This window comes from Callorhinus ursinus, unplaced genomic scaffold (assembly GCF_003265705.2).
Source record: "Callorhinus ursinus isolate GAN/ISIS: 27379988/994484 unplaced genomic scaffold, GSC_fseal_2.0 scaffold23, whole genome shotgun sequence".
In the NCBI taxonomy this organism is placed as follows: Eukaryota; Metazoa; Chordata; class Mammalia; order Carnivora; family Otariidae; genus Callorhinus; species Callorhinus ursinus.
In genome coordinates, this window is record NW_027397085.1 from 6,400,699 (window position 1) to 6,423,128 (window position 22,430).

Genomic DNA, 22,430 nt, shown 5'->3' on the forward strand with positions numbered 1-22,430 from the left:
TCACAGTTTCCCTTGGGTTGGGACTGAGGTTGAAGAGAGTGTAGGTACTGACCTCTGAGCCTTTGAAGGCTCTCTTAAACTTTCTGCGTCCTTCTGAAGAATGAGGGAGAGGCAGGGGTCTAATCCTGCTGAAAATGGGGAGTTTGTCAAGGCTAGTTTTGGAGGCTGCATAACTCTGGTGCTCTGCCCAGGGTAAGCATGCTGTTTTGATCTCCTGGCTGAGTGATTTAGGCCCTCAGAAGAATCTGGCATATTTCCCCTGGTGCCTAGGTTATAAATCAGCCACTGTTAGCAGCTGCATCTTACTCTCTCAGGCCACAAGGGAACTGTAGTAGGTTTTACTGAATTAGCAACTTAATTGCACTAAATATAGCTCCAATGCCCCAAAGAAGTTATGGCAGCTCCCAAAGGGGTCTGGCTTCCTGTACTCTCCCCCCTCTCTCCCCACCCCAAACTCAGAGAACCAGTTAAACTCTGAACAATTCTAGTTATTAAATCCCAGCTTCTGGAATGAACGCACTTTGTTTTGAATATGGCAGTATCATTAAATCCTGCCATGTGAATTTAATGTCACTGTTTCCCTATCAACTAATGTCCTTCAAATGTGAAAGTGGGGGACACCGAAAATCCCACAAAAACCCAGAGGAATGAGACAAATATGTGACACAGCAAGTTCTTGGTGTCGTGGTGCAGTCAAAAGCTTGCCTGTTTTACAAGTTAGATGCTCTGTAACTCATTGATGCTTCCTGCGGATGAGTGCATCTGTCGTTCTAAAATTACAAGGCAAGCTTCCTTGGCTGAAACCTTGTATCTGGCATGTGTATTTAGACTTGGCATTTCAAAGTTAATGTTTTTGGTTCAGCAGAGGGATTCAAAACAAACATTTTCTGAAAAGGTCCACATTCTTGAGCAGATAGTTGAATCTAGACTGAGGGAAAGAGAGTGGACCAAGTATGGAAGAGGCTGCTAGTTGCTACCCAGCATCCATTCTACTCTCTTCCCTTTGCAATAGAGCAGTAACAAAAAACAACCCTGTTTCCCAGAACGCCTTGGCAGCTTGGTGAAGCCACGGGACCAAACTCTGGTTGGTGAGGTGGAAGGAGAAGTGTAACATGGAGCTTCCAGGAAGGCTTTCTTTAAGAGAATTGCATCAGGTCTGAGTTGTGTCCTTTCCTCTTGTCTTTTCCTCTCTCCTTCTACCTTCTAGAATGGGGACATAATGCCAAGCTTCCGCAGTCACCTTGCACCATGAGATGACTTTGAAGAAGAAAGCAAGGTGACAATAAAAATGGCAGAAAGATAGACATCTGGGCCACCAACGATAGGGATCAGCCCTGTCCTACCTCCGTCTGGGCTTTTTATAGGGAAGAGAGAAATAAACTTCTCCTGTTCGAGTTAATGTTATTTGGGGTCTTTAATGATATGAAAACAAATCTAATTCCAAGTGATGGATAATGGTAGGGCAACATTAATAGAAAAATCATTTCTCTGATGATGTTAGCACATTTTGGCCTATGTTTGTCCACCTGCAAGAGTGAACAGCATTATTTGGGAAACCGTACATTTCTTGTGCTCAGCAAGGTTAAATAACTTGCCTAAAGTCACTAAGCTAGTAAGTGGCAGCCCACCTAGGCTTGTACTTGGCCCTGCTTTCCCTGTCAGGGGAGCAGGCTTTACTCATCACAACTCTGCAGACTTGGAGTTTTTGACCAACAATATCATCATGTCTAATCCCCAGCCGGCTGTGCAGTGGTCAGGTCTGGCCTGAGGCCACCCCAAACCCGAGGAGCCTGGGAGAAGCCTGGTTACTCTGGAGATGCTGCCCCTTCTGGAATCTGCATTTGGAATCTGGAATTTGGTTCCGTGGCTTCACCAAGCTGCCAAGGCGTTCTGGGAAACAGAGTTGTTTTTTGTTACTGCTGTTCTATTGCAAAGGGAAGAGTAAGGCTTTTGTACGTCTCTCCTTCACCCAGTCCTCACCTGTGATGCTCCCAGGAAATGGTAAGAGACTTTGTATAACAGGAGGGAGGAGACTGCTGTAAGGTTCCACAGAAAGTTACCTTTGCTTAGAAGATGGACAAGGTTTGTTGGCTTTCTGCAACCGTACGCTCAAATCAGGCCAGTTGCTATATTGATAGTGTAGCATGAGAGCACTGAGTAGCTGACGTGGCTCGTCATGGAAATGAGATTTGTCAACCCATCCTCCCTAAGGAGAGGGGAGAGGGGAGAGGGGAGCCTCTTCGTTTATTCGGGCCATTCTGGTTCAGTGAGTGTGGGTGACAGTGAAATTTGCTCAAGAGAATTTTAAGTCCTGCCCCAGAAATACCAGTTAAGGGACAAGCTGTCCGCTTCTCTCGCTTTACTGAGAATAGTCTGTTATCTTACCGTGGGGCCCACAGCAGAGCCTCAAGGGCTGTACTAGTTCCTGGGGTGAGGTGGCTCCCTCCATGGACTCCAAGGGCTCTGAGGGTGTGTATACCCAGTGCCCAGCTCTCTGCCTGCCAAGAGCATGAGCCTGCTGAATGTTTGCTGATTAAAGAGCTGAACGAATTTCTGAGTGCCTGTAATGTTAACCCTGAGCAATGTTTTCTCAATATCATACCTTGATACAATGGTTGGCATGGGAGTGAAACCCAATCTTAAAAATACATAAGAAATAGTTATATAATCCATGTAAAGATGGGCCCTTTGTGGCTACTCTTAACACACCTGTCACACTTAAAGGAGACACTTAGCTTTCCCTACATGTAACAGAAAAATCAAAATAACGGCTGCTTAAACAAGATTTAAAACTTTTCTTCTCTTTCATTTAAAAGAAGTCTAGAGTAGACAATCAGGCAGCATCATAGTCATTGAGGACTCAACCTTTTCTGTCTTTCTGCTCCATCTTTGTAACAAGTAGCTTCTATCCTCAGGGTCACCTCGTGGTCTGAGCTGGCTGCTGGGTGTTCTGTGACTACATACAAGTTGTAGTCTTTCAGAAAGAAGAGAAGCAGAAAGTTGAAAAAGGAATTCCTCCAGCCATCTGTTTTCCAGGGAGACTTTCTGGAAGCCCCACCCCCAAACTTCTGCTTACATCCAGTTGGCCAGAACTTCATTACATGCTCAAACTTAGCTGCAAAGGAGGCTGAGAAATGTAGTGTCTTAGGTAGGCTCATTGCCATTCCTTCTTCTCTGCCCCTAATCATAGAGGCCAGCTGTTCTCAACACTTTGGAAATCATTTATACCCTTGAAATATATTGAGAAACCCAAAGAATTTTTGTTGTTGTGATATCTATTAGTACTTACCATATTAGAAATTAAAACCAAAAAAAGATTAAATATTTATTTGTTTAATCATTAAAAAATTACATTATATCAAATCATCACATCGTTTAGTTTAAAATCTTATAATTTTACTTGTCAGTTATACCTCAATAAAGCTGAAAAAAATTTAAAATAGCTCCAGGACCTTCAAAAAAATTAAAACATAAAAATAAAAATTACAGGGGCATCTGGGTGGCTCAGTCAGTTTAGCGTCTGCCTTTGGCTCAGGTCATGATCCCAGCAGGGAGTCTGCTTCTCCCTCTCCCCCTGCCCCTGCTCCTTCTGTCTCTCTCTTGCTCATGCTGTCTCTCTCTCAGATAGGTAAAAATCTTTTAAAAATAAAATAAAATAAAATAAAAATTACAGGGGCACCTGGCTGGCTCAGTTGGAAGAGCATGCAACTCTTGCTTCATCTTAGAATCGTGAGTTTGAGCCCCATGTTGGGTGTAGAGATTACTTAAACAAACAAAAAAACTTTAAAAAAATAGAGAAAGTAAAAAATAAATAAAAATTGCAATTATATATCCTTTATGTGTTAAATAAAATATTTTTTCCAATGTGGAAAAAAAGGTGAGCAGAGTGGTATTTCTTTCCAATTTTGCAAATTTTTAAAAAATATTTACGTTATTAACAGAAGACAGCCATAGTCTCATATCTGCTTCTTCATTGAATCTGTTGCAGTGTGTTGTTGTGGTTGAATTACATGAAGAGAATCTGATTTCACACAGATATGTAAGTTGGAAAATATAGAAGTATTTTTAAAGCTTTTCAGATAATCGTAGATATTATTCTTTGATACTACACCAAAACTCACACGGCAGTTTCTTAAAGGCTAGTTACAAAGTGGAATCAGAAATCATTTCAATGAATATTGTGTACTCTATTACATGAAAACCCACTGGTCCATCTAGCATGTCGAACACATGTTGTACATGCACATGATTTTGTAATATCATCTAGTGCTCATGTGGAAAATTTTCACTGAGTTATACAGGCCTTTTCAAATGTTGACACATCTCATTATATAATATTTTTTCAATTCACATTTTTAAATACCACTTCGATCTCAAAATCAAAGTCCACTTTTGGGGAAGTTGTCAAGCTCATGATGACAAAAGTTTTTCAGAAATTCTCATTTTCACTTGGAAGGTTGAATGTTATTGTGGGCCACACACACACCGTCCGTCACTTCCCTTGAAGGGACAAACTCACTTTGTTGGGGTTTGAGAAGATGTCTGCCAAATACGCAAGTCTAAGTAGCCATGGTGCCTCCTGCCACAGGCCTTTGAGAACCACAGAGTAAGCCGGGGGTCGGCCAGGGGGTCAGCCGAGCAAAGGGACCAGAAAGGTGACTCCTAAGGGTGAGTCCCTGTGGCCTCAAGGGGCTGAATGAGACGCAGACACACTCTAGTCTAAACCTGTTCTCTTTGGAGCTTTGTAGACAGAACTTTTTGTTTTCCCTTCGTAGTCTGTTTGCCTTCTGAGAAATTCCAAACATGTTTTTGTGGCTCCTGTTCAGACAGTTGAGAGGGATCAGGACATCCTTCCTGGCTGAAGTGGGATCAGGCCGGGCCCAGAGGCCCAGAAGGAGGCTGGATAGCAGGAGGGCCTGGGGGGCCTAGGAGGGAAAGGGCCAGGGTGGCTGCTACAGGCTCTGATGTCCTTGCACACCCATCCAGAGAGGAAGGAGGAGGAAATGGTTAGCCCCCTGCAACTTCTGCTGAGGAATCAGGTAACCTAGGTTCCTCTCCGTTTCACCGCCAAAGGTACAGAGGTAAACGAACGGCTGCCGTGGTGAGCAGTTTTTCAAGGTGTGAAGGGGAAGGCTGGGTTGAGAAAATGATCAAAGGAAGAACCTGTGGAATCAGCCTCACGACTCTCTGTGCTGCTCCGTTGACACTGGTCCGTGTTTGCCTAACACTGACCAGTAGCCCGCAGAGGACTTCAGCAACAGCAGGGATGTGTGAAAAATCTTTCACACTCAGGGTGAGCGATGGACAGAGAACACTCTGTTCTCTCCCCCGAGCCCTTATGTGTGTGTGTCCATGTAAAAGTGTTGTTCATATTCCAAGGTACTTGCGTCCACATGTCTATCTACACACCATATTTGCAGCAATGTGTCCTGTGTGTTTATCTGTGGGATAGCTAAGCAGCAGTGACAATGAACATTATTTACCTCAGGACTCAAGAAGATGATGCTAACAGTAAAAGTACATGGAGAGAGATCATTTCCTTCTCTTCTTCCTCTATTCTAAAGATAATTTTATGAACACATAGTAAATGGACTTGGTAAAAAAAAATTTATTAATTAGCATAGACTAAAGTGAAAAATGAGCCTCCCATCCTCTGTATCAGAAATGACTATTACCAGTTCTTACATATTCATCAAAACATACATATTAAAAAAGTGTATACACATACACACACATTCCTTTTTTAAATTTATTTCTTTAAGCTAATAAATGTGAGGATTCCAACAGGAAGATTGTGGACTTCTTACATAAGCTTCATTTTTAGCCCCTTGTGTATCAGCAGACTCCGGCACACATAGTTGTGTCTATGATTTACACAAGTGTAAGTTTTGTGCCAGAGGACAAATTCTTTGTTTCAGGAGAAAACTTCTGGAACCCAGAAAACTGATTTCCTTCCCAGTTCATCTGGTCATTAATCTTCTTAAAAGCTCAAGACAAATAAAATTCCCGTATCTGAGACCTTTGTGGTATCCCAGAGGCAGGTGAGAATCATTCCCATGGAGTTGTCTTCACTTTCTGATTTGTCATCAGTTCTTAAGAGCAGTCCAGGAAAGGTTTATTTAGACAGCTCTCTCTTGGCTTTATAACCAACTGCTGACTGCTTGGGACATGAGAAACTCTTGATGATTTACAGGTAGTAAATGGGCAAGAAATCCATAAATCACATTCTATAAGAGGGATAGGTGAACACACACGCACACACACACTTATACTTAAACACCTTCAAAGGAAGAGTTGTAGGCATGTCCAGAAAATATATTCCATTTTTATTTTTTTTTAAAGATTTTATTCCTTTATTTGAGAGAGAGAGAATGAGAGAGAAAGCACATGAGAGGGGGGAGGGTCAGAGGGAGAAGCAGACTCCCCGCTGTGCAGGGAGCCCGATGCGGGACTCGATCCAGGGACTCCAGGATCATGACCTGAGCCGAAGGCAGTCGCTTAACCAACTGAGCCACCCAGGCGCCCAGAAAATATATTCCATTTTTAATTTGAGGAGAATCTCATTGGTGAGAGGTCCATAATCAATAACCTCTGTGAATTAAATTGTACCAGGTAGTATTTTAACGTTCAGCAAGAGGCTTAGCCCATCATTTACTTATTTATTTTAAAATTTATTTATTTGAGAGAGAGAGGGCAAACCAGGGGAGGGGCAGAGGGAGAGAGAGAGAGAGAATCTCAAGCAGACTCCCTGCTGAGAGTGGAGCCCAACGTGGAGCTCCATCCCAGGACCCCGCGCTCATGAGCTGAGCTCAAATCAAGAGTTGGAGGCTTAACCGACTGAGCCACCCAGGCGCCCCTGCCTATTAATTCTTAGAGGAGACTCTGGTTCCCACTTCTGAAATGTTCAAAGGAGTTTTTATGATTTCTAGAGGAAAGAGCCTTTTTTTCCTACTGAGTCAAAAATGCTAAAGGTCGTCAGAGTTTTCAGATACTCTTGAAACTATTCTGCAACAGATATTTCTCAACTAAACATTCACTTAAAGATCTCCTTTTGTTTTCATGTATATATTTCTTCTAGGCCCGTGTTTAGGAAAATCTCTAATAATGTGCTAAAATCAGAAAAAATAAGGTTCTAATTCCAGGGAACTAGAGTTTCAGAGAACTGACAGAGAAGAAGATACAAAGTGAAAAATCTTGAAGAACATTTTTGCTTGGAAAGTGAAATTTAATAAATATGAATCTGCTACTGTGAATAATTTGCCAACTCTCTGCCTCCCAGAATATAGTATAATATATAACTAGAAATTTAGGATGCATTTAGCAAAAAGCTAATATCATTTGGATCCTGATTCAAGCAAAATGAAGAGGTAACAATAAAACAGAGAAAACTGGGGCAAGTTGAACACGGACTAGATATCTGATGACATTAAGTAAGTATAAAGTTTTTAGACATACTAATGGTGTGATTTTTTTTGAGTCTTTACCTTTTAAAGATACACAGTGAAATATTTTAGGATGACATGATTTGCTTTTTAAAAGTCCAGTTGGGTGATACAAATATCAAATCATTATATGGTACACCTGAAACTAACAAAATGTTGTCTGTCAATTATACCTCCATTTAAAAAAAGAAAAAAAATCTTTAAAAAAGTAAAAAGATGAAAAACTCTGAAAAAAAAAATCCAGTTGGGGGATTGTGGGTGGGGCTGTAAAGGAAACAGGATTGGTCATGAGTTGAGGTTGATGAGGGCCACACAGAGTTTGATATACTGCTGTTCTCTCTACTCTTGTATTTGTTTGAAATTTTGCATAATGTAGAAAACACCAGAACAGCTAAGTTGCACTAGAGTGGTCCTGAATTATCTATCTGATAGATAATTTCTTTATTTCACATTTGTTGTTCAACAGGAGCCGGGTGCTGGTTGTGTGGAGGGGTCTGTATGAGGCCGAGTGGTGTGAGTTGAGGTCTGCATACAGCGCCCTGGTGACTTGACAGGGAGGGACACTACTGAGAACCAGGCAGGAAGCTCTCTTTGTTGGTAAGAAGTCTACTCCTCGGTTCCTATGAGGAGCTTCTGTTTGGGGGTGCAACACCAGCCATCCTGGGGAGGGTGCATGGGGCTTCAGCCGGCCCTGCTCCAGGGATCCAACAGTCAACAAGGCCAATGAGGCGCCCCAGAGGTCAGAAGCTGAAAACGGACACCCACAGCCAGCTCTTCACAAACAAGAGGCTTTATTTTTATGCTGTACCCCCACCCTCTGCCAAATAAGTGGGGAGAGCATTGAAAGGGCTGACTTTGCTGTCGAGAGCCACTGAGTGCAAGTGAAGCTTAGACTCGTGCCTGGCGCAGTGGAGCAACGGGAGGAGGACCTCGGTCTCTGGGGAGTGCCCCACCTCAGCAAGACACCTCCCAGAGTTTGAGCACGGTGGCAGCAGGGCGGTACGGTTTACACAGCCTGCAAGGCGCCCCCTGATGCTCCGAGGGGTTGCCAGCCATCTCCCTCCTTCTCTTTGACTGGGTATCAGCTACTGTTCCTTCAGCTCCCAGCAACGTCCTCAGAGGTCAAGAGACACCAGTCGCATGGCGACCCAGTATGAACAGTGCTCCCTGGGGTTATGCAAGTCAAGGGCCTTGACTTCACTTCCTCAAGCAAGCCCCCATGACCCTCCTGACCAGTCCAAATCCCTCTTGAAGCTACAGGACTCCTCATGGATGTCAGAGAGTGGTCAGATCTGTCACACACACACACACACACACACACACACACACACACACACACACACACACACACAGCCAACTAGAAGCTCTGTGAGGGCATTTGTTGAGTGTTTCACTGTTATATCCCCACTTGATGGCCCATGTCCGGCCGCAGAGGAGATAATAAATGTTGAATGACTGAACACATTCCCATCCCACCCACTTGACTCCCGACTGTTGCAGGCCAGCCCCCCACCCTGAGCTCCTAAAGATCTGATGCAGTTTGGGAGGCATCAGTTATCTCTATGATAGCCCTTTTTCTCTCTGAGAACAGGGACAGTTTGTGCCGAATCATTCTGCTGCCTGGAGCTAAAGACTCCCCAAGGCCACTTCCCTGCATGTGGGACTCCTGGCATCCTCGGGAGAAATCGGCGGTCCTGCCTCCTGCTGCCACACGTGGACACCCTTTCCTAACATCCTTTTCCAGTTTGAGCTTCCCTCGATGCTCATTGTAACCCAAATCCAGGAATCTGAAGCTGTGGGCTGAGTGAGGATAAGCAGGGGAAGGGGTCAGGGAGGCAGGCATGCCGGGCGTCCTTACCAGTGGGTATGCTGGGGTGATGCGCATGGCTATGTCCCTGTCACCACACTTCCTCCCCAGAACTGATGGCCCTCAGCCAGGAACCCAATGTTTGATGAATATTGCTTCTGTAAATGGAATCCTATTTTTCCATCCCCTTCTATCATCACACATCAAAATGAATTCTCCCATGAAAACGTTCTGTTCCTAAGATACAACACAAATCACAAAAATAATCTACCGAGCATATCTTAATCATATCCTTGGAAAACTAGATGTTTTTGATAAAAATTAATTAAAATCACTTCCTATATACACATGGTACCAAAATTTTAAGGAATTGCTAAATCCTATCTTCCTCTGGGATGAGTGTCCCTTATCTCGAGTGGCAGGAAATAAGGAAAATATTTTCTTTTAAAACCCAACAGTTGTAACTGTCTCTTCTTAAGTCTTTGATCTGTCGTGGTTGTTTATTATACAGTTCAGATTCAGGAAGATTAAGGGCACCAACTTCTTTTATAAAGAAGGTGAGCTTGTCTTGACCATAAAGATCATTTCCATGATTCATCATTATCCAGGTATTGACATGAGGCTCTATTTTGTCTAATTTAGAACTCATAGACAGGTGCTCACAGAAGTCCCCATGTTCTGTTGGTCGCTGGGCCCAGGTAGCTCCTGTCCAACACAGATCCCAGCCTGGGTGGGCAAACCAAGCTTTGGCCCCTTGCCAAGAGTCACTGTGACCCAGTGATAACTTAAGGATTTATTGACATCATTGCCCTATCATATTTATTTTGTATGGTTATTAGTTTATTCTGTAGCCAGCTACTTCTTTTTTTAACAGGAGACATTATTTTATTTTATTCCACTAAAAAAATGTTTTGCAGCCTTTAAGATACCCAGAGTCCTCAAGGGACACCAAATGGCAAACACGTTGTTTGGGAATCTGCAAACCCCCTCCGGGGGGTGGAAAACAGGTACTAGGAAATCTCCAGAGGAGCCTATTTTCTCTTCCCTGCTCCCTGCCCACCCCCCTTCTCATGGCCATGGAAACTCCCAGGGCTACAGCAGCAGTGATTTCCCCCTTGGCTGCTGGAGTTAAAACTGAGACACCAGTGCCTTCCAGTAGAAAAGGGGTGGGTTGTGGACCAAGTGAAATTCCTACCCATGAGCCATATGCAGGGGATGGGATGTCCAGCTGTACCAGAAGGAAATTTCCCCACCCCCGCCTAATTTTTACCCACCTGAGCTATTTTCCTTCCCATTTCTCCTCCCGCCCCACCCCCACCCGGCCCCCTTCGAATGTTATCTGTCAGGCTGCCTGGGCTGCTCTGCTGTCTAACCTCTGAAGGTCACAGCACTGAACACCTCATTTGTCAGCAACAATGACTTGAATGCTGTTCCCTCAGCGTCATAGTCTGGCGAGGGAGGGAGTATATTTCCTCATAGGGGGGAGGAGAGAAGCAGGCGGAGTCCTCGTCTCCCAGCTGTGTCTCTTCTAGCTGGTCAGCATCAGGGCTGGATCTGAAATGGGAGCAGAAAACACAGACCCGGTACAGTCCACGCCACCTCTCTTGGAACCAGCGCCGCCATCTTGGCAACAGGCCACACGGATGCTTGCCTTCTCCCAACACCTTCCTTACACACCAGACAAAGCCATGGGCCGCGACTGTGACAGCTGGAAGGGGAGTGTCCCCATGCCACTCAACATACCTGTCATTTCCACTGGCCACAAAGGAAGGGTAGTCTTGGTCACCAACAAATGCAGCGTTCTCTGGAGGATATATGGTATAGTACTGAGGAGGGCTTGGCGTGGCGCTCACCACCCCTCCAGGTGGTATGAGACCACAGGGGTTCACCACTGGCTGCAGGTAGGCGGTGTTCATCCCAAGGGGCTCTTGAGCACTGTAAGGAGGGATATACTGCACCACAGTGGCCCCATGAAAGGTGATGGGTTGGTTGATACCAGTGAAAACAAATGATTGTCCTCCTGCCGTCTGCTCCGAATCCAGGACCCTTTCCTCACTTTCCTTGCACACCTGGCAGGAGAGCATTTTGAACTTGCACACAGCAATCAGGATGAATGTCACCCCGACTGACAGCAGGATGGGCCCAAGAAGCTGGGTCCATTCAAAGTGGGAGACACCTTGGTATTTGATCCAGCCCATGACGGTGAACGTGATCCCCACCAGTCCCAGGAAGATGCCTGAGAAGAGCAACGTGGCCCCTGCCTTGTCATCATCGGACACCTGGATGTCAGCGGTGCTGGGTGTGTAAGGAGTGACGGAAAACACGTTGAGAGGGGAGTCCTCCAAGTGGCTGCTGCCTTGCTCCATCGTCCGCCCGTGATCACCCCGCTTCCTGGAGGGGAAGGGAATGTGAGGGCTCCTAAGAGCCGAGTGGAGTAATAATAGGCTCAGATTAGTTATGGAAGAACTTTGGGCCCCTGTGGTTAACAGAGTATAACATGCAGAGGCCTGAACTTTGTTTAGAAGAATAAAGGTCTGAGAAATGAAGCTTGAAGTTTTCTATTCTCTGTCAACAATTGGAGGTTTCTGTTTTACAATTCAGTGACAAGCTCTCTCTCATTCACATTCCTTCACTCATTCAAAAGTATTTGAGCCTGTCCTCATGTGCTAGGAGATGCTTTCCTAGATGCTAAAGGCATTGCTCCAAGGCCGTTTGCATCCTACCAAAACCAGGACTGGAGAGATGGCAGAGCCACATCCGGGCCTCTGGTGGAATGGGGGCCCTTGATGTACCCCTTACATGTTCAGACACCTCACCCACTTTTCCTGCTGAGTCAGCTCACAGGAAGTAAGCAGACACCCATTTCTTGACTGTGTTTGCCCTTCCCACATCAGAAGCTTGAGCTGGGATGACATTTAATCTCCCACACCTCTCACTGAGCTCTGAGGCGCTGTCTTCTGGCCAGCCCATGTGCCTTTTGCTTTCAGCATGTGGGGAATAGCTCCAGCTGTGGGTGAGGAAGGACAGCTTAGGAAACGCACCACATCATTGGCAAAGGTTGAATAAGCATCAGGTATGACCTGGCGTCTAGGGGACACCTGCTTTGGACCCTCCCTCCATGGTGGCAGCACAGCCCCTGGTCTCCAAGGTGAAGTCAGCAGCTACATTTTCAAGGCTGCTGTGTTTTGCAACCAAACCCAAGCTAATTTAGAGAAGAAAGCTTGTCTTTAATGACATTATCCGTCATTCATAACTACGGAATTGCAAAGCGGCCCCATGAATGTCTTCCTCTGCAGAATAGTAGGTATAGCCCTTTTTTCCTTTCCTGCACAAGTCTTATCCAAACAGATGTCTCTCTTCAGTGGTTAAATGTTATATTAGCTCCCTTTGCCAATATTGAGCAGAAGGTCCAGGAAAACAATTGCCCTCTTGCCCTAGGCAGGGATTCCCAAACTTTCCTGATGATAAAAATCACCAGGTCCACTTTTTTAAAAGGCAAAATCTGAGTTCCTTACTCAGACCAGCAAAAATAAAATTTCCAAGGAAGTCTAAGAGCCCCAAGTGGCTTTTCTCATCAGGAATCTTTGTAAACTCTACTCCAAGTTAATCCCAAGTGCTCCTAGGAGACCAGGAGACTTTGTTCCCCACCAAAAATGCCTCCCCCTGCTACAAGATAAGGCCTGTAGTCTCCAACTTCATTTCCAGATGGGAAAGCAAGCAGGTGACCCCTAGGGAGTCTTCCCAGGTGTGTCCCTGAGCAGCCAAGATGGAGTGGTGGTTCAGTTGGAGTGGTCTGCCCTTTTCCCCACTGAGCTGGATCAAAGATCCATGGAAGCCAGCTTTTCTCTTTAATCATCAAAATTCTGCTCAGCTAGCCTGACATTCTTTTCATGCTCTTAATCCCTGAGTTAACAGCTGAAACAGTCCCTGGCATTTAGAAAAAGCTAGGCTCTCAAAATTCTTCTTCTCAATCACTCAGTAAATGTTTCTCATTTGTCTTAAGCTACATCCACTTGCAGTTAAGAGAATGACTGGGAACACTCAAGGAGCAGAGCAGAGAGATCACGTTAAGGAAAATACCCCATGAGAGCAAAACTGGAATAACTTTTAGAGCAGACATTTCAGGAAATTCTCTAAATTTCCAAGGTCACCTTGATTTAGCTTCTCACTCCAAAAGCTTAAACTCTGTCTATATGGTAAATAACAATTTTTAAAAGCCTAACAAACCAAATTCAACAGGATATTAAAAGGATCATGCTATGACCAAGTGGGATTTATTCTTAGAATGCAAGGATGGTTCAACATTCAAAAATCAATCAATGTAATCACAATGTAATCACATCAACAGAATGAAGGAGAGAGAAAAAGCCCTATGTACTTACCTCAACTGATACCAGAAAAAAAGTGTTAAGGATTTTTTTTTTTTTAGATTTATTTATTTGAGAGAGAGAAAGAGAGAGAGTGCACACCAGTAGGGGAGGGGCAAAAGGAGAGAGTCCCAGGCAGACTTCCCACTGAGCATGGATCCTGACTCGAGGCTTGATCCCAGGACCCATGAGATCTCCACCTGAGCTGAAGTCACAAGTCAGAAGCTCAGCTAACTAAGCCACCCAACTAAGCTCAACCAACTAAGCCATGCCCCCAAATGTTAAGGATTATTGAACATTTATGATGGACCAGGCATGATTCTAGGTATTTAATATACATGGTATCATTTAATATACATGGTATCATTTCATCTTTTCAACAACCAGGTTATAATCAATCACGAAAACTATGCTGGCATGGCAGCCTCACAGCTGCTGGGCCTTGGGCACCCACAACCACAAAAGAACATCAGACTCCACTTTTTCCTCTAAAGTCATTTTGATTTCTCTCTTCTTTGTTTAGATCTTATTTATTAACTAATGATGTGTTTAATATAATTCTTATATATATATATACACATTATTTCCACTTGTAGATCACTTCTAGAGTTATGTCGTGTATTACATTTAAAATTTAGTAGATTGCATGTTATTTCAACCATTAATGTATTTCAGCATGGGAAGAGACCTTTAAAACAATAAAATTATTTTAGTATGAAAAAAGAAAACTATGCTGATAATTAAGCTCCAAACCATCCTTAGATACTCTGCTTTAGCTGAGACTCTACTATGTATATTTTTCCTTTGCCAGGTGGCTCCATGTTAGGCTCTGGTACTGGGGGCACTGGAGGGAGACTGCAAGGGAAGAGCAAGGAGAAAGAAATTACTGTGTCCTATTTTGCTTGCTCTTACTGTCATTGTCACTCCAGGAGATTTCATCATCCTGGCGGTAACAGTTCCAGTTTCCAGGGGGTTCCCCCCAACACACCAAGACCAGCCTCACTGGCCCCTTCAGAAATACCAACATCATATTGTATATTTGAAAGTTGCCAAGACAGTAAATCTTAAAAATTCTCATCACAAGAAAAAAAAATTCTGTATCTGTGTATGGTATGGTAAGTAGAATTATTATGACTATTTCACAATATCTATAAATATTAAATCATTATGCTGTTCATTTGAAACTAATATAATGTATGTTAATTTTTAAAAATTACCAGCAGCAGTCAGACAGTGGCTCCTCCCTGGAGGCTTTTGGGTTTTGGTTTTGTCTACTAGATCACCAGTTTATTAGAAAATGTTGTAACTCAGTGACAGGCAGATGGTCTGGGGAAAGGGCAGGGAGTTCCCATGCTTTCTCAGAGCACACCACTCTCCCCAATGCTCCATGTGCTCACAACCCTGGATGTTCTCTGAATCCATCCTTTTGGGTTTTATGGAGTCTCCCCAGGGCTTCTGGGCCCAAGAGCCTCTGATGTCAGCACTAGCTGAGTGGCATTTTCTATTCAGAAAGCTGGGTCCCAACTCCATGGAGGTGCACTTACCAGATATTTTGGATTTAATATGTTAATTTGTACAGCTGAGAGTGGCTTTGAAGGTGTACATGATTGGTTGACTGAAAGTTGGGCTTTCCGGTGGCCTATATTCAATGAGACTGAGATACCAGAGTTTCTGTGATACAACGTAGAGAAATTCAAAGACATTGGGAGATAGAGATGTTGGAGTGAATTTTTCATGACTGATTTGCACACCAATTTCCCACCCCTTGATCCCTTCACTAAGGCATTGACAAATACCCCAGCACGGAGAGCACCAGCGCCCTTGAAAAGCTTTCTGATGGCTGTCTTCTATAGGCCAGGTATGATGTTAAGAGATTTTGCCAGTGAGGTAGGCTCCCTGATTTTAATGGGGATGATGTGCAAATTTTAGACTAGTAGAGGCCAAGTGAAAGCACTAATGGGCAATAGGGATGAAGGATTACTAGGATATTTTGACCCACAATAATCTGTGTTTATGGCAAACTGATCATAGCGTCCCTAGGAACAAAATGCATAACACAAAGTGTTACTGGATTTGTAGAACAGGAAAAAAATCCAGATCTGGGGTCCAAAATCCTGACTTGTGTTATCATCACAGAGAGTCAAGGTTTCTTAGCAAGTTTTCATACTTAAGCTGCTCAGAAACCTGGAGCTCCATGACTGAAGAGGAAACTGGGATCCCTCCCCTTGATAAAGAACTCTGCAACACTGTCTCAAGGATATTCTTTTTTTTTTTTAAGATTTTATTTATTTATATGACAGAGAGACACAGCGAGAGCAGGAACACAAGCAGGAGGAGTGGCAGAGGGAGAAGCAGGCTTCCCGCTGAGCAGGGAGCCCGATGTGGAACTCGATCCCAGGATCCTGGGATCATGACCTGAGCCGAAGGCAGACGCTCAACGACTGAGCCACCCAGGCGCCCTCAAGGATATTCTTTAAATCATCCTCCAACTATTCCTTCAAGGACCTACAGCCATTTGCCCTTACTTCTTGGGAATTGATATACATTGACTCTGAGCTGATACTCATTTCTAGGGACCCAAAATGCCACTGTGGTCCAAAAATCAAAGTGGGGGGGGGGCTCTTGATGGTCAGGTGATACATGGAGTTTTGTCTTGTTTAAATGACAAAGGGGCCAGTAGGTCTATGAGTCCACCGTGTGTTTATTTCACTAGTTCTTGAATGTACAATATTTGGCAATTGGCAAATCCCCAATTGGCTCCCTAACCTGTGGAGTGAGGGCTACTCTGATAGGAAGAGCCACGTAGAAGTCCTTCCTTATTATGATAGACATACAAAAGTAATTCCACTTTCCTGGGGGAATGGCAGAAATGAATGTCACCATCAAAGACACAGGGGTGAAAGAGTCGGGGTGATGATACCTATCACATCCCTGTTGAACTCACCTATTTGGCCTATGAAGAAGGCAGATAAATCATAAATGATTATGTACAAGTTTAATCCAGTGGTGACTCCAGTCATAGCTGGTGTTCCAGATGTAGATCTTAGCTGGAACAAATCCTCATAGCCCCCGGCACCTGGTATGCAGTGATCATTCTGGCAAATGACGGTTTTCTTTTCTTTTTTTTTTTTTTAAAGATTATTTATTTATTTATTTGACAGAGAGAGAGACAGCGAGAGAGGAACACAAGCAGCGAGAGTGGGAGAGGGAGAAGCAGGCTCCCTGTTGAGCAGGGAGCCCCATGCAGGCTCAATCCCAGGACCCTGGGATCATGACCTGAGCCGAAGGCAGATGCTTAACGACTGAGCCACCCAGGTGCCCCTGACAGTTTTCTTCTACATCAAGTTATAAGAACCAATTCTTTCTCTACTCTCTTCAAAATTTTTATCGGTTTAAATGAACGGTCTCAAATGGCTTATAGTCTCTGTGATCAAGTAAGTCTCTTCCTTCAATTTTTAAATTTAATTTTTGTTGCAGTGACACCATGTACAAGAAAAACATCTAATTTCCCCTTGCACTTGTTGTTCAAGAATATTTAGCATTGAAACTTGAAAAGTATTTGTTGACGAAGCCATTGTTGTGAGCCCTCTGTCTTTAAGGTGAGCAATTGATTCATTCATTTTATACAAAATTTGACCCTTTGTACCGTAGGATGTTTCTTCAATGAATAAAAATAATAGTAATTCATAGAGCAGTGGTTTTCCAAACGTGATCTACAGATCAGCATCTCACAAGTTGATAGAAATGCAAATTTTTGGCCACTCCCTAAACCTAGAGAATCAGCTCTGTGAGTGAGAGCCAGCCCTTCAGATCAATCCCATGCCTGTTGAAGTTTGGGAACCACCACAATCAAGAAATATGTTGAACTGAAAGTGACAATGCTGTGACTGTCTTAGAGAAAATGATTTCAAGTACATTCAATTCAAAACATATTTCAGGTTATGCTTCATGAAAAAACTCTCTGGTCCATAGTTTTTCTTAGTATTATCCTTTGGCTACCTAAGAGAAAGTAAATTTCAGCATATATAAAAAAAACCTGTTAAGACCAGACAGTGGAGAGGAGTGCGGTCAGCATTCCCTACACAGAAATACCGGGCCTGGAGGAGGGAGCAACCGCATCTTATGAGCTCCTGTACCATTGCTCTATGCTTTGTGGTGGCCCTTACTGCTTGCGCAAGAGGTCTCTTACTCCACTGGGGTTTCCGTTCATTGTAGAATCAAAGGTGGCAGGACCTTTAAGCCACAGGCCTAACCTTCTAACCAAGTCTGCAGAACTTCTTAAGAAGTCAGGGGCAGGGTCGCCTCGGTGGCTCAGTAGGTTAAGAGTCTGCCTTCGGCTCAGGTCGTGATCCCAGGGTCCTGGGATTGAGCCCCACATCGGGCTCCTTGCTCAGCGGAGAGCCTGCTTTTCCCTCTTCCTCTGCCCTCCCCCTGCTTATGCTGTCTCTCTCTCTCATTCTCTCTCTCTCTCAAAATAAATAAAATTTTTAAAAAAGAGAAAAAAAAAGAAGAAGTCAGGGTCAGAAGTAGGTGTCCCTGTGCTCCCAGACATGGGACTGTGAATGCAGAATGAGAACACCCTCATCTTGCCTTCCGAAATGTGCTCCCCCAAGTGCCCCGCAGCGGATCTGACTCAACTTTGGAGGGTGAGGGGCAAGAGAGGTAGTGGCAGGTGGTGGGGGGAAGTGACAAAGGGAAACTTGGAGGTTGGTGGCAACAGCAGGAGTGGTGATGAGTGGTGATGGTGATGCAGGGAGGGATGACGCTGTGACTGTCACACCCCACCCTGACGGGCGCCATGCTGGCCACACCTTTATCTGGGATAGGGGCAGGCAGATTTGGGCTGTTAGTTAAAAAAAAAAACAAAAACTACTACTACTACTAATTCAACTCTGAGTTCAGAAAATCTGGCTGGTAAGTTTTCACAGTTATTGATCACTCATTTTAAATTTGTTGGAAGTATGTACATTCAATATGCTATTTCCTCTTTCAACAAAATTGACTTCTGTTTAAGAAAATGCAGAGGCACATTCTCTGGGATGGTTCTCAATGAACTCAGTGGCTGCTGGAGACACTTCAGGACCCCATCTTATTGCAGATTTCTGTGTCCGTTGTTATGTGATCACCTGGGCACGTCCTCACAGACAGCATTATAAACTGAAGCTGTCCCCCTTGAGCTCCCCGTGCTCTGCCCCTCCCTCTGTCTCCACTTGCAGCAGACATGAGACTAAATGAATCAGAGACAAAATGACTTTCCTTAAGATGCAGTTATAATGACAAATGAAAACTAGTCAACTAAAAACTAAGTACTTCCAAGAAACAACTAAGGTTGCTGAATAGGTCATTTAGCAGATTCGTTATTTGGGAAATCAACCCAGATCCATGACTCTATATGTATCTTTTGATAAGAGCATTCTTTTCCATATGGCTGACTCTTTCAACCTAAACTTTTCCCAGCCACATCTAGGGAACAGAGCTACCTCCTTCCAAAGCAGTCATGACACTGACCTTGCAGGAAATTCCAGGCTGTGTTTTATTTGCTGGTTTGATTGTGGTTTATAATTACGATGGACCTTGCTTCTTCTTAACACTTTGTGTATATACACTTCCAGATTTTTTCCCCTTACAACAAACTTACACATTTTATGGAAATGAAATCACATTAAACTGTAATAGTCTTTAACTCTCTTTTTGCCTAATGGCTCATGTCATCCTTCCCAAATCCATATAATTTATTTTTAACATTCTCACAAAAATGACTGCTTGGGGCAATTACAGCTGGGAATTTCTGAAACATGATATATCACGATAGCAAATAGAGATCAAGGATTAAGCTCATTTTTTGCCAGAATAATAAAATCCATAATCTGAATAAGAGTCCAGGGTAAATAATTTTTTTAAATTTGGTGAGGCACTGTTGTGTCAAGAGTGTCAGAAAACAGACACCTTTAAATTGACTGGTGAGGGGGCACCTGGGTGGCTCCGTCCGTTAAGCGTCCAACTCTTGATTTCAGATCAGGTCATGATCTCAGGGTTGTGAGGTTGAGCCCTGAGTCAGGCTCCCCGCTCGTGGAGTCTGCTTGAGACTCTCTCTCCCTCCCTCTTCCTCTGCCCCTCTCCCTGCTCATGCGCTCTGTCTCTCTCTCAAACAAATAAATAAATTAAATCTTTAAATTGACTGGTGAGAACATGACTTGGTACAACCTTTTTTTTTTTTTGGAGGAGAGCAATTTGGTAATATCTGTTAAAATTTAAAATGCACATACAATTGAATTGAAGAAGATGCAAATATTTTCTTCTAAGAATGTAACCTACATATATACTTTACACAAAAGAGTGTCTTCACAGAGCAGACAATGAATCACTGTCTATAGTAACACACACACACAAATCCCTAAATGTCCATCAACCATGGACTGGATAAATAAGTTACGGTGATAACGATGGGGTATCTGCCACTGTTAAAGAGAAGCAGGTCTGTAGGGACAGGTATGGGATAATCTCTAAGATGTGTTATTGACTGAAAAAAAAAAAGAGGGAATAGTGTATTTCCTATCTACCATTTGCAAGGGGAGAGAGGTATATGCTTGTCATTGAATGTATGGTGCTTGGAATATCACTGAAAGGGTACACAATAAATTGGGAAAGAGAATTGTCAAGGGGTTCCATTTATCTATTGCTGTATAACAATCCACCCCAAAATTTTGTGGCTTAAAACACAATTCTGTAGGTTGACTGAGTTTTGCGGGGCAGCCTACTAGGGTGGCAGTCCTCTGTAAGCCCAAGATTGACCGACCGAGGTGGTTCACTCCCATGGCTGAGAGTTACACTGGCTGTTGCTAGGAGTTCAGCGAGGCTTGTTTACCAGAGCTTCTACCTGTGCTCTTTCCACATGATTTCTCCCAGCTTGCTGCCTGGCTTTCAAGAGGGAGTGTCCTAAGAGTGAGCATTCCATGGGTCTCACATGGAAGCTGCAAGGATCTTATGACCTAGCTTTGGAAGCCCCAGAATATCACTTCTCTTTCATTCTGTTGCTCAAGCAGGCTACTAAACCAGCCCAGACGCAAAAGGAATGGAATTAGATTCTTCTTCTCTATGGGAAGTGTCAAGGTCACAGTTCAGAAGAGCCTATCGGGTAGGAAATAATATTGCCATCCTCTGGAAATACAATTTGCCACAGAGAGATACTGACTTTTCCACTGTTTAGTCTGTGATCCTGCTTGAACTTTTGTCCAAGTGTGTTTCAAGATTTTAGATCAACCACATTTGTATACTCATTCACTTATGTTTGGTTAGTAACCTCACCCTTCTTTACAAGCAAGTTCTCCAGGGGACTCACGGGGGCAACACTGTCACAGTCATCAATAATATCAAGTTCTGAATTTTCCTGGAGTTTCTGGCACATTTTCACTGTTTGTCAGACTTACCCATCAAACTTCCTGTTTTTAACCACCAACCCACATTTCTCAGTTAAAAATTATAATTTTGAAATGATTATAGTTCGAAGAAGTCAATGAAAAGTGACACTAAAACCACAAAAACAGTTTTCAGAGGTTATCGGAGAACTCTTGTGGGAAATGAAACTAAGCATGGTCACGCATTTGTTAACAAAACATTTGATTGAACACATTGCGGGTGGGAAGGAAATTGCTTTGTGGGAGCATGTGCGTGTGTGTATGAGATATCAAATGCCTGGAGCCTCACCCCTGAGAGATGAATCTGCACTTAAATAAATGTCAGATGTCTATAAATCAGTGGGAGGTGAGTATTTGAGAAGAATCTCAATATTAAGAATTATCTCCTGCTAACCTGTTTTATTTACTTGAATTATAGCTGTGACAGCAGATAGTTATATTCCTCCTTTTACAACAAAAAGACACAGTGATTGAATCCGAGCTATATTATGGTCATGCAGAAAATCAAAACTGTCCCCATGTATTTTACTTTGTTATAAGAATAACAAGAGTATTTGGGCGGGGGGCGATTGCCCTATGGATTCTGTGCATTTATCCCATTCTGTTGAGTGCACTTCCTAATATCCATGTGAGGAACTGTGCCTCAATTTTACAGATGATTAATCCCAGCAACAGGCAAGTGTGTTATCTGACCAACCAGCAGTGCAGGAAGACAATCTGTTTTCCTAAACTGTTTTTAAACTGCTCTTCCGTGAAGGGCACGCGCCTGCTGACAGAGAGATAGAGTGAGCTCTGTATTCCTCAGCCAGGCTGCATCAGCTGAGGGTTGCTAGGGCAGGGGGTTCTTAGGATGTTCTCTCCGACAACCTTTACATTGCTTTTTTTGACTGAACTGAATGTTAACTGGAATGTAGGTGGCAGCCACTGACTTTTGCAGCAGGCAGTAAGGGGGGCGGGGCAAGGGCCCAGCCCCCCCCCCCCCCCCCCCAGGGCCGGAGGATCTTCTGAATGGGGCTGGGGCTGTAGTTCCCTTTCAAACTCAGGAATTTATGTACTTGTGTATACAGCCAGAGGAAGTTGTGGGCTTTTAAGGAACCATGTGATTAAATTACACTCATCTGTACGGGGTGGTACAGAGAGGGTGGGAGACAGGAGGGCATTTTTAGAATCCCGACTACCACATTCTGGTTCTGCTGGGAGTCAGAGAGAGGTATTTAAGAACAAGTGACTCAGGTAAGAATGACCCTACAGGGGATGTTTGTCTAGGCTTCATTGGCATTGCTAGGTACGTTTAAGGAACAATTGCAATGGGTCTTATGGTCCCCAATGTGTGCAAACTGTCCAGTGCTGTGGCTCTCACAGTGTGGGCACAGGACCATAGCATCGGCGGCATCTGGGA

General features: G+C 43.8%; 1 protein-coding gene across 1 annotated transcript; it reads right to left on the bottom strand.

The window, feature by feature from the left end:
- Positions 1-10,093: 10,093 nt before the first annotated feature.
- Positions 10,094-11,641, bottom strand: TMEM174 (transmembrane protein 174). Its single transcript, XM_025892656.2, has 2 exons — positions 10,993-11,641; positions 10,094-10,803 (listed from the first exon to the last, which is right to left on the bottom strand). Exons 1-2 carry the CDS (start codon positions 11,613-11,615, stop codon positions 10,656-10,658), a joined length of 771 nt encoding a protein of 256 aa, XP_025748441.1. The 5' UTR covers positions 11,616-11,641; the 3' UTR covers positions 10,094-10,655.
- Between the last annotated feature and the right edge of the window lie 10,789 nt (positions 11,642-22,430).

What these genes read in the sequence shown, in the direction of transcription:
- TMEM174 (XM_025892656.2), bottom strand. Translation starts at nt 11,615, where the DNA reads ATGGAGCAAGGCAGCAGCCACTTGGAGGACTCCCCTCTCAACGTGTTT. An exon ending in GTGGCCAGTGGAAATGACAG is followed by an intron (nt 10,804 to 10,992) that starts GTATGTTGAGTG and finishes CTCCCATTTCAG; the next exon opens with ATCCAGCCCTGATGCTGACC.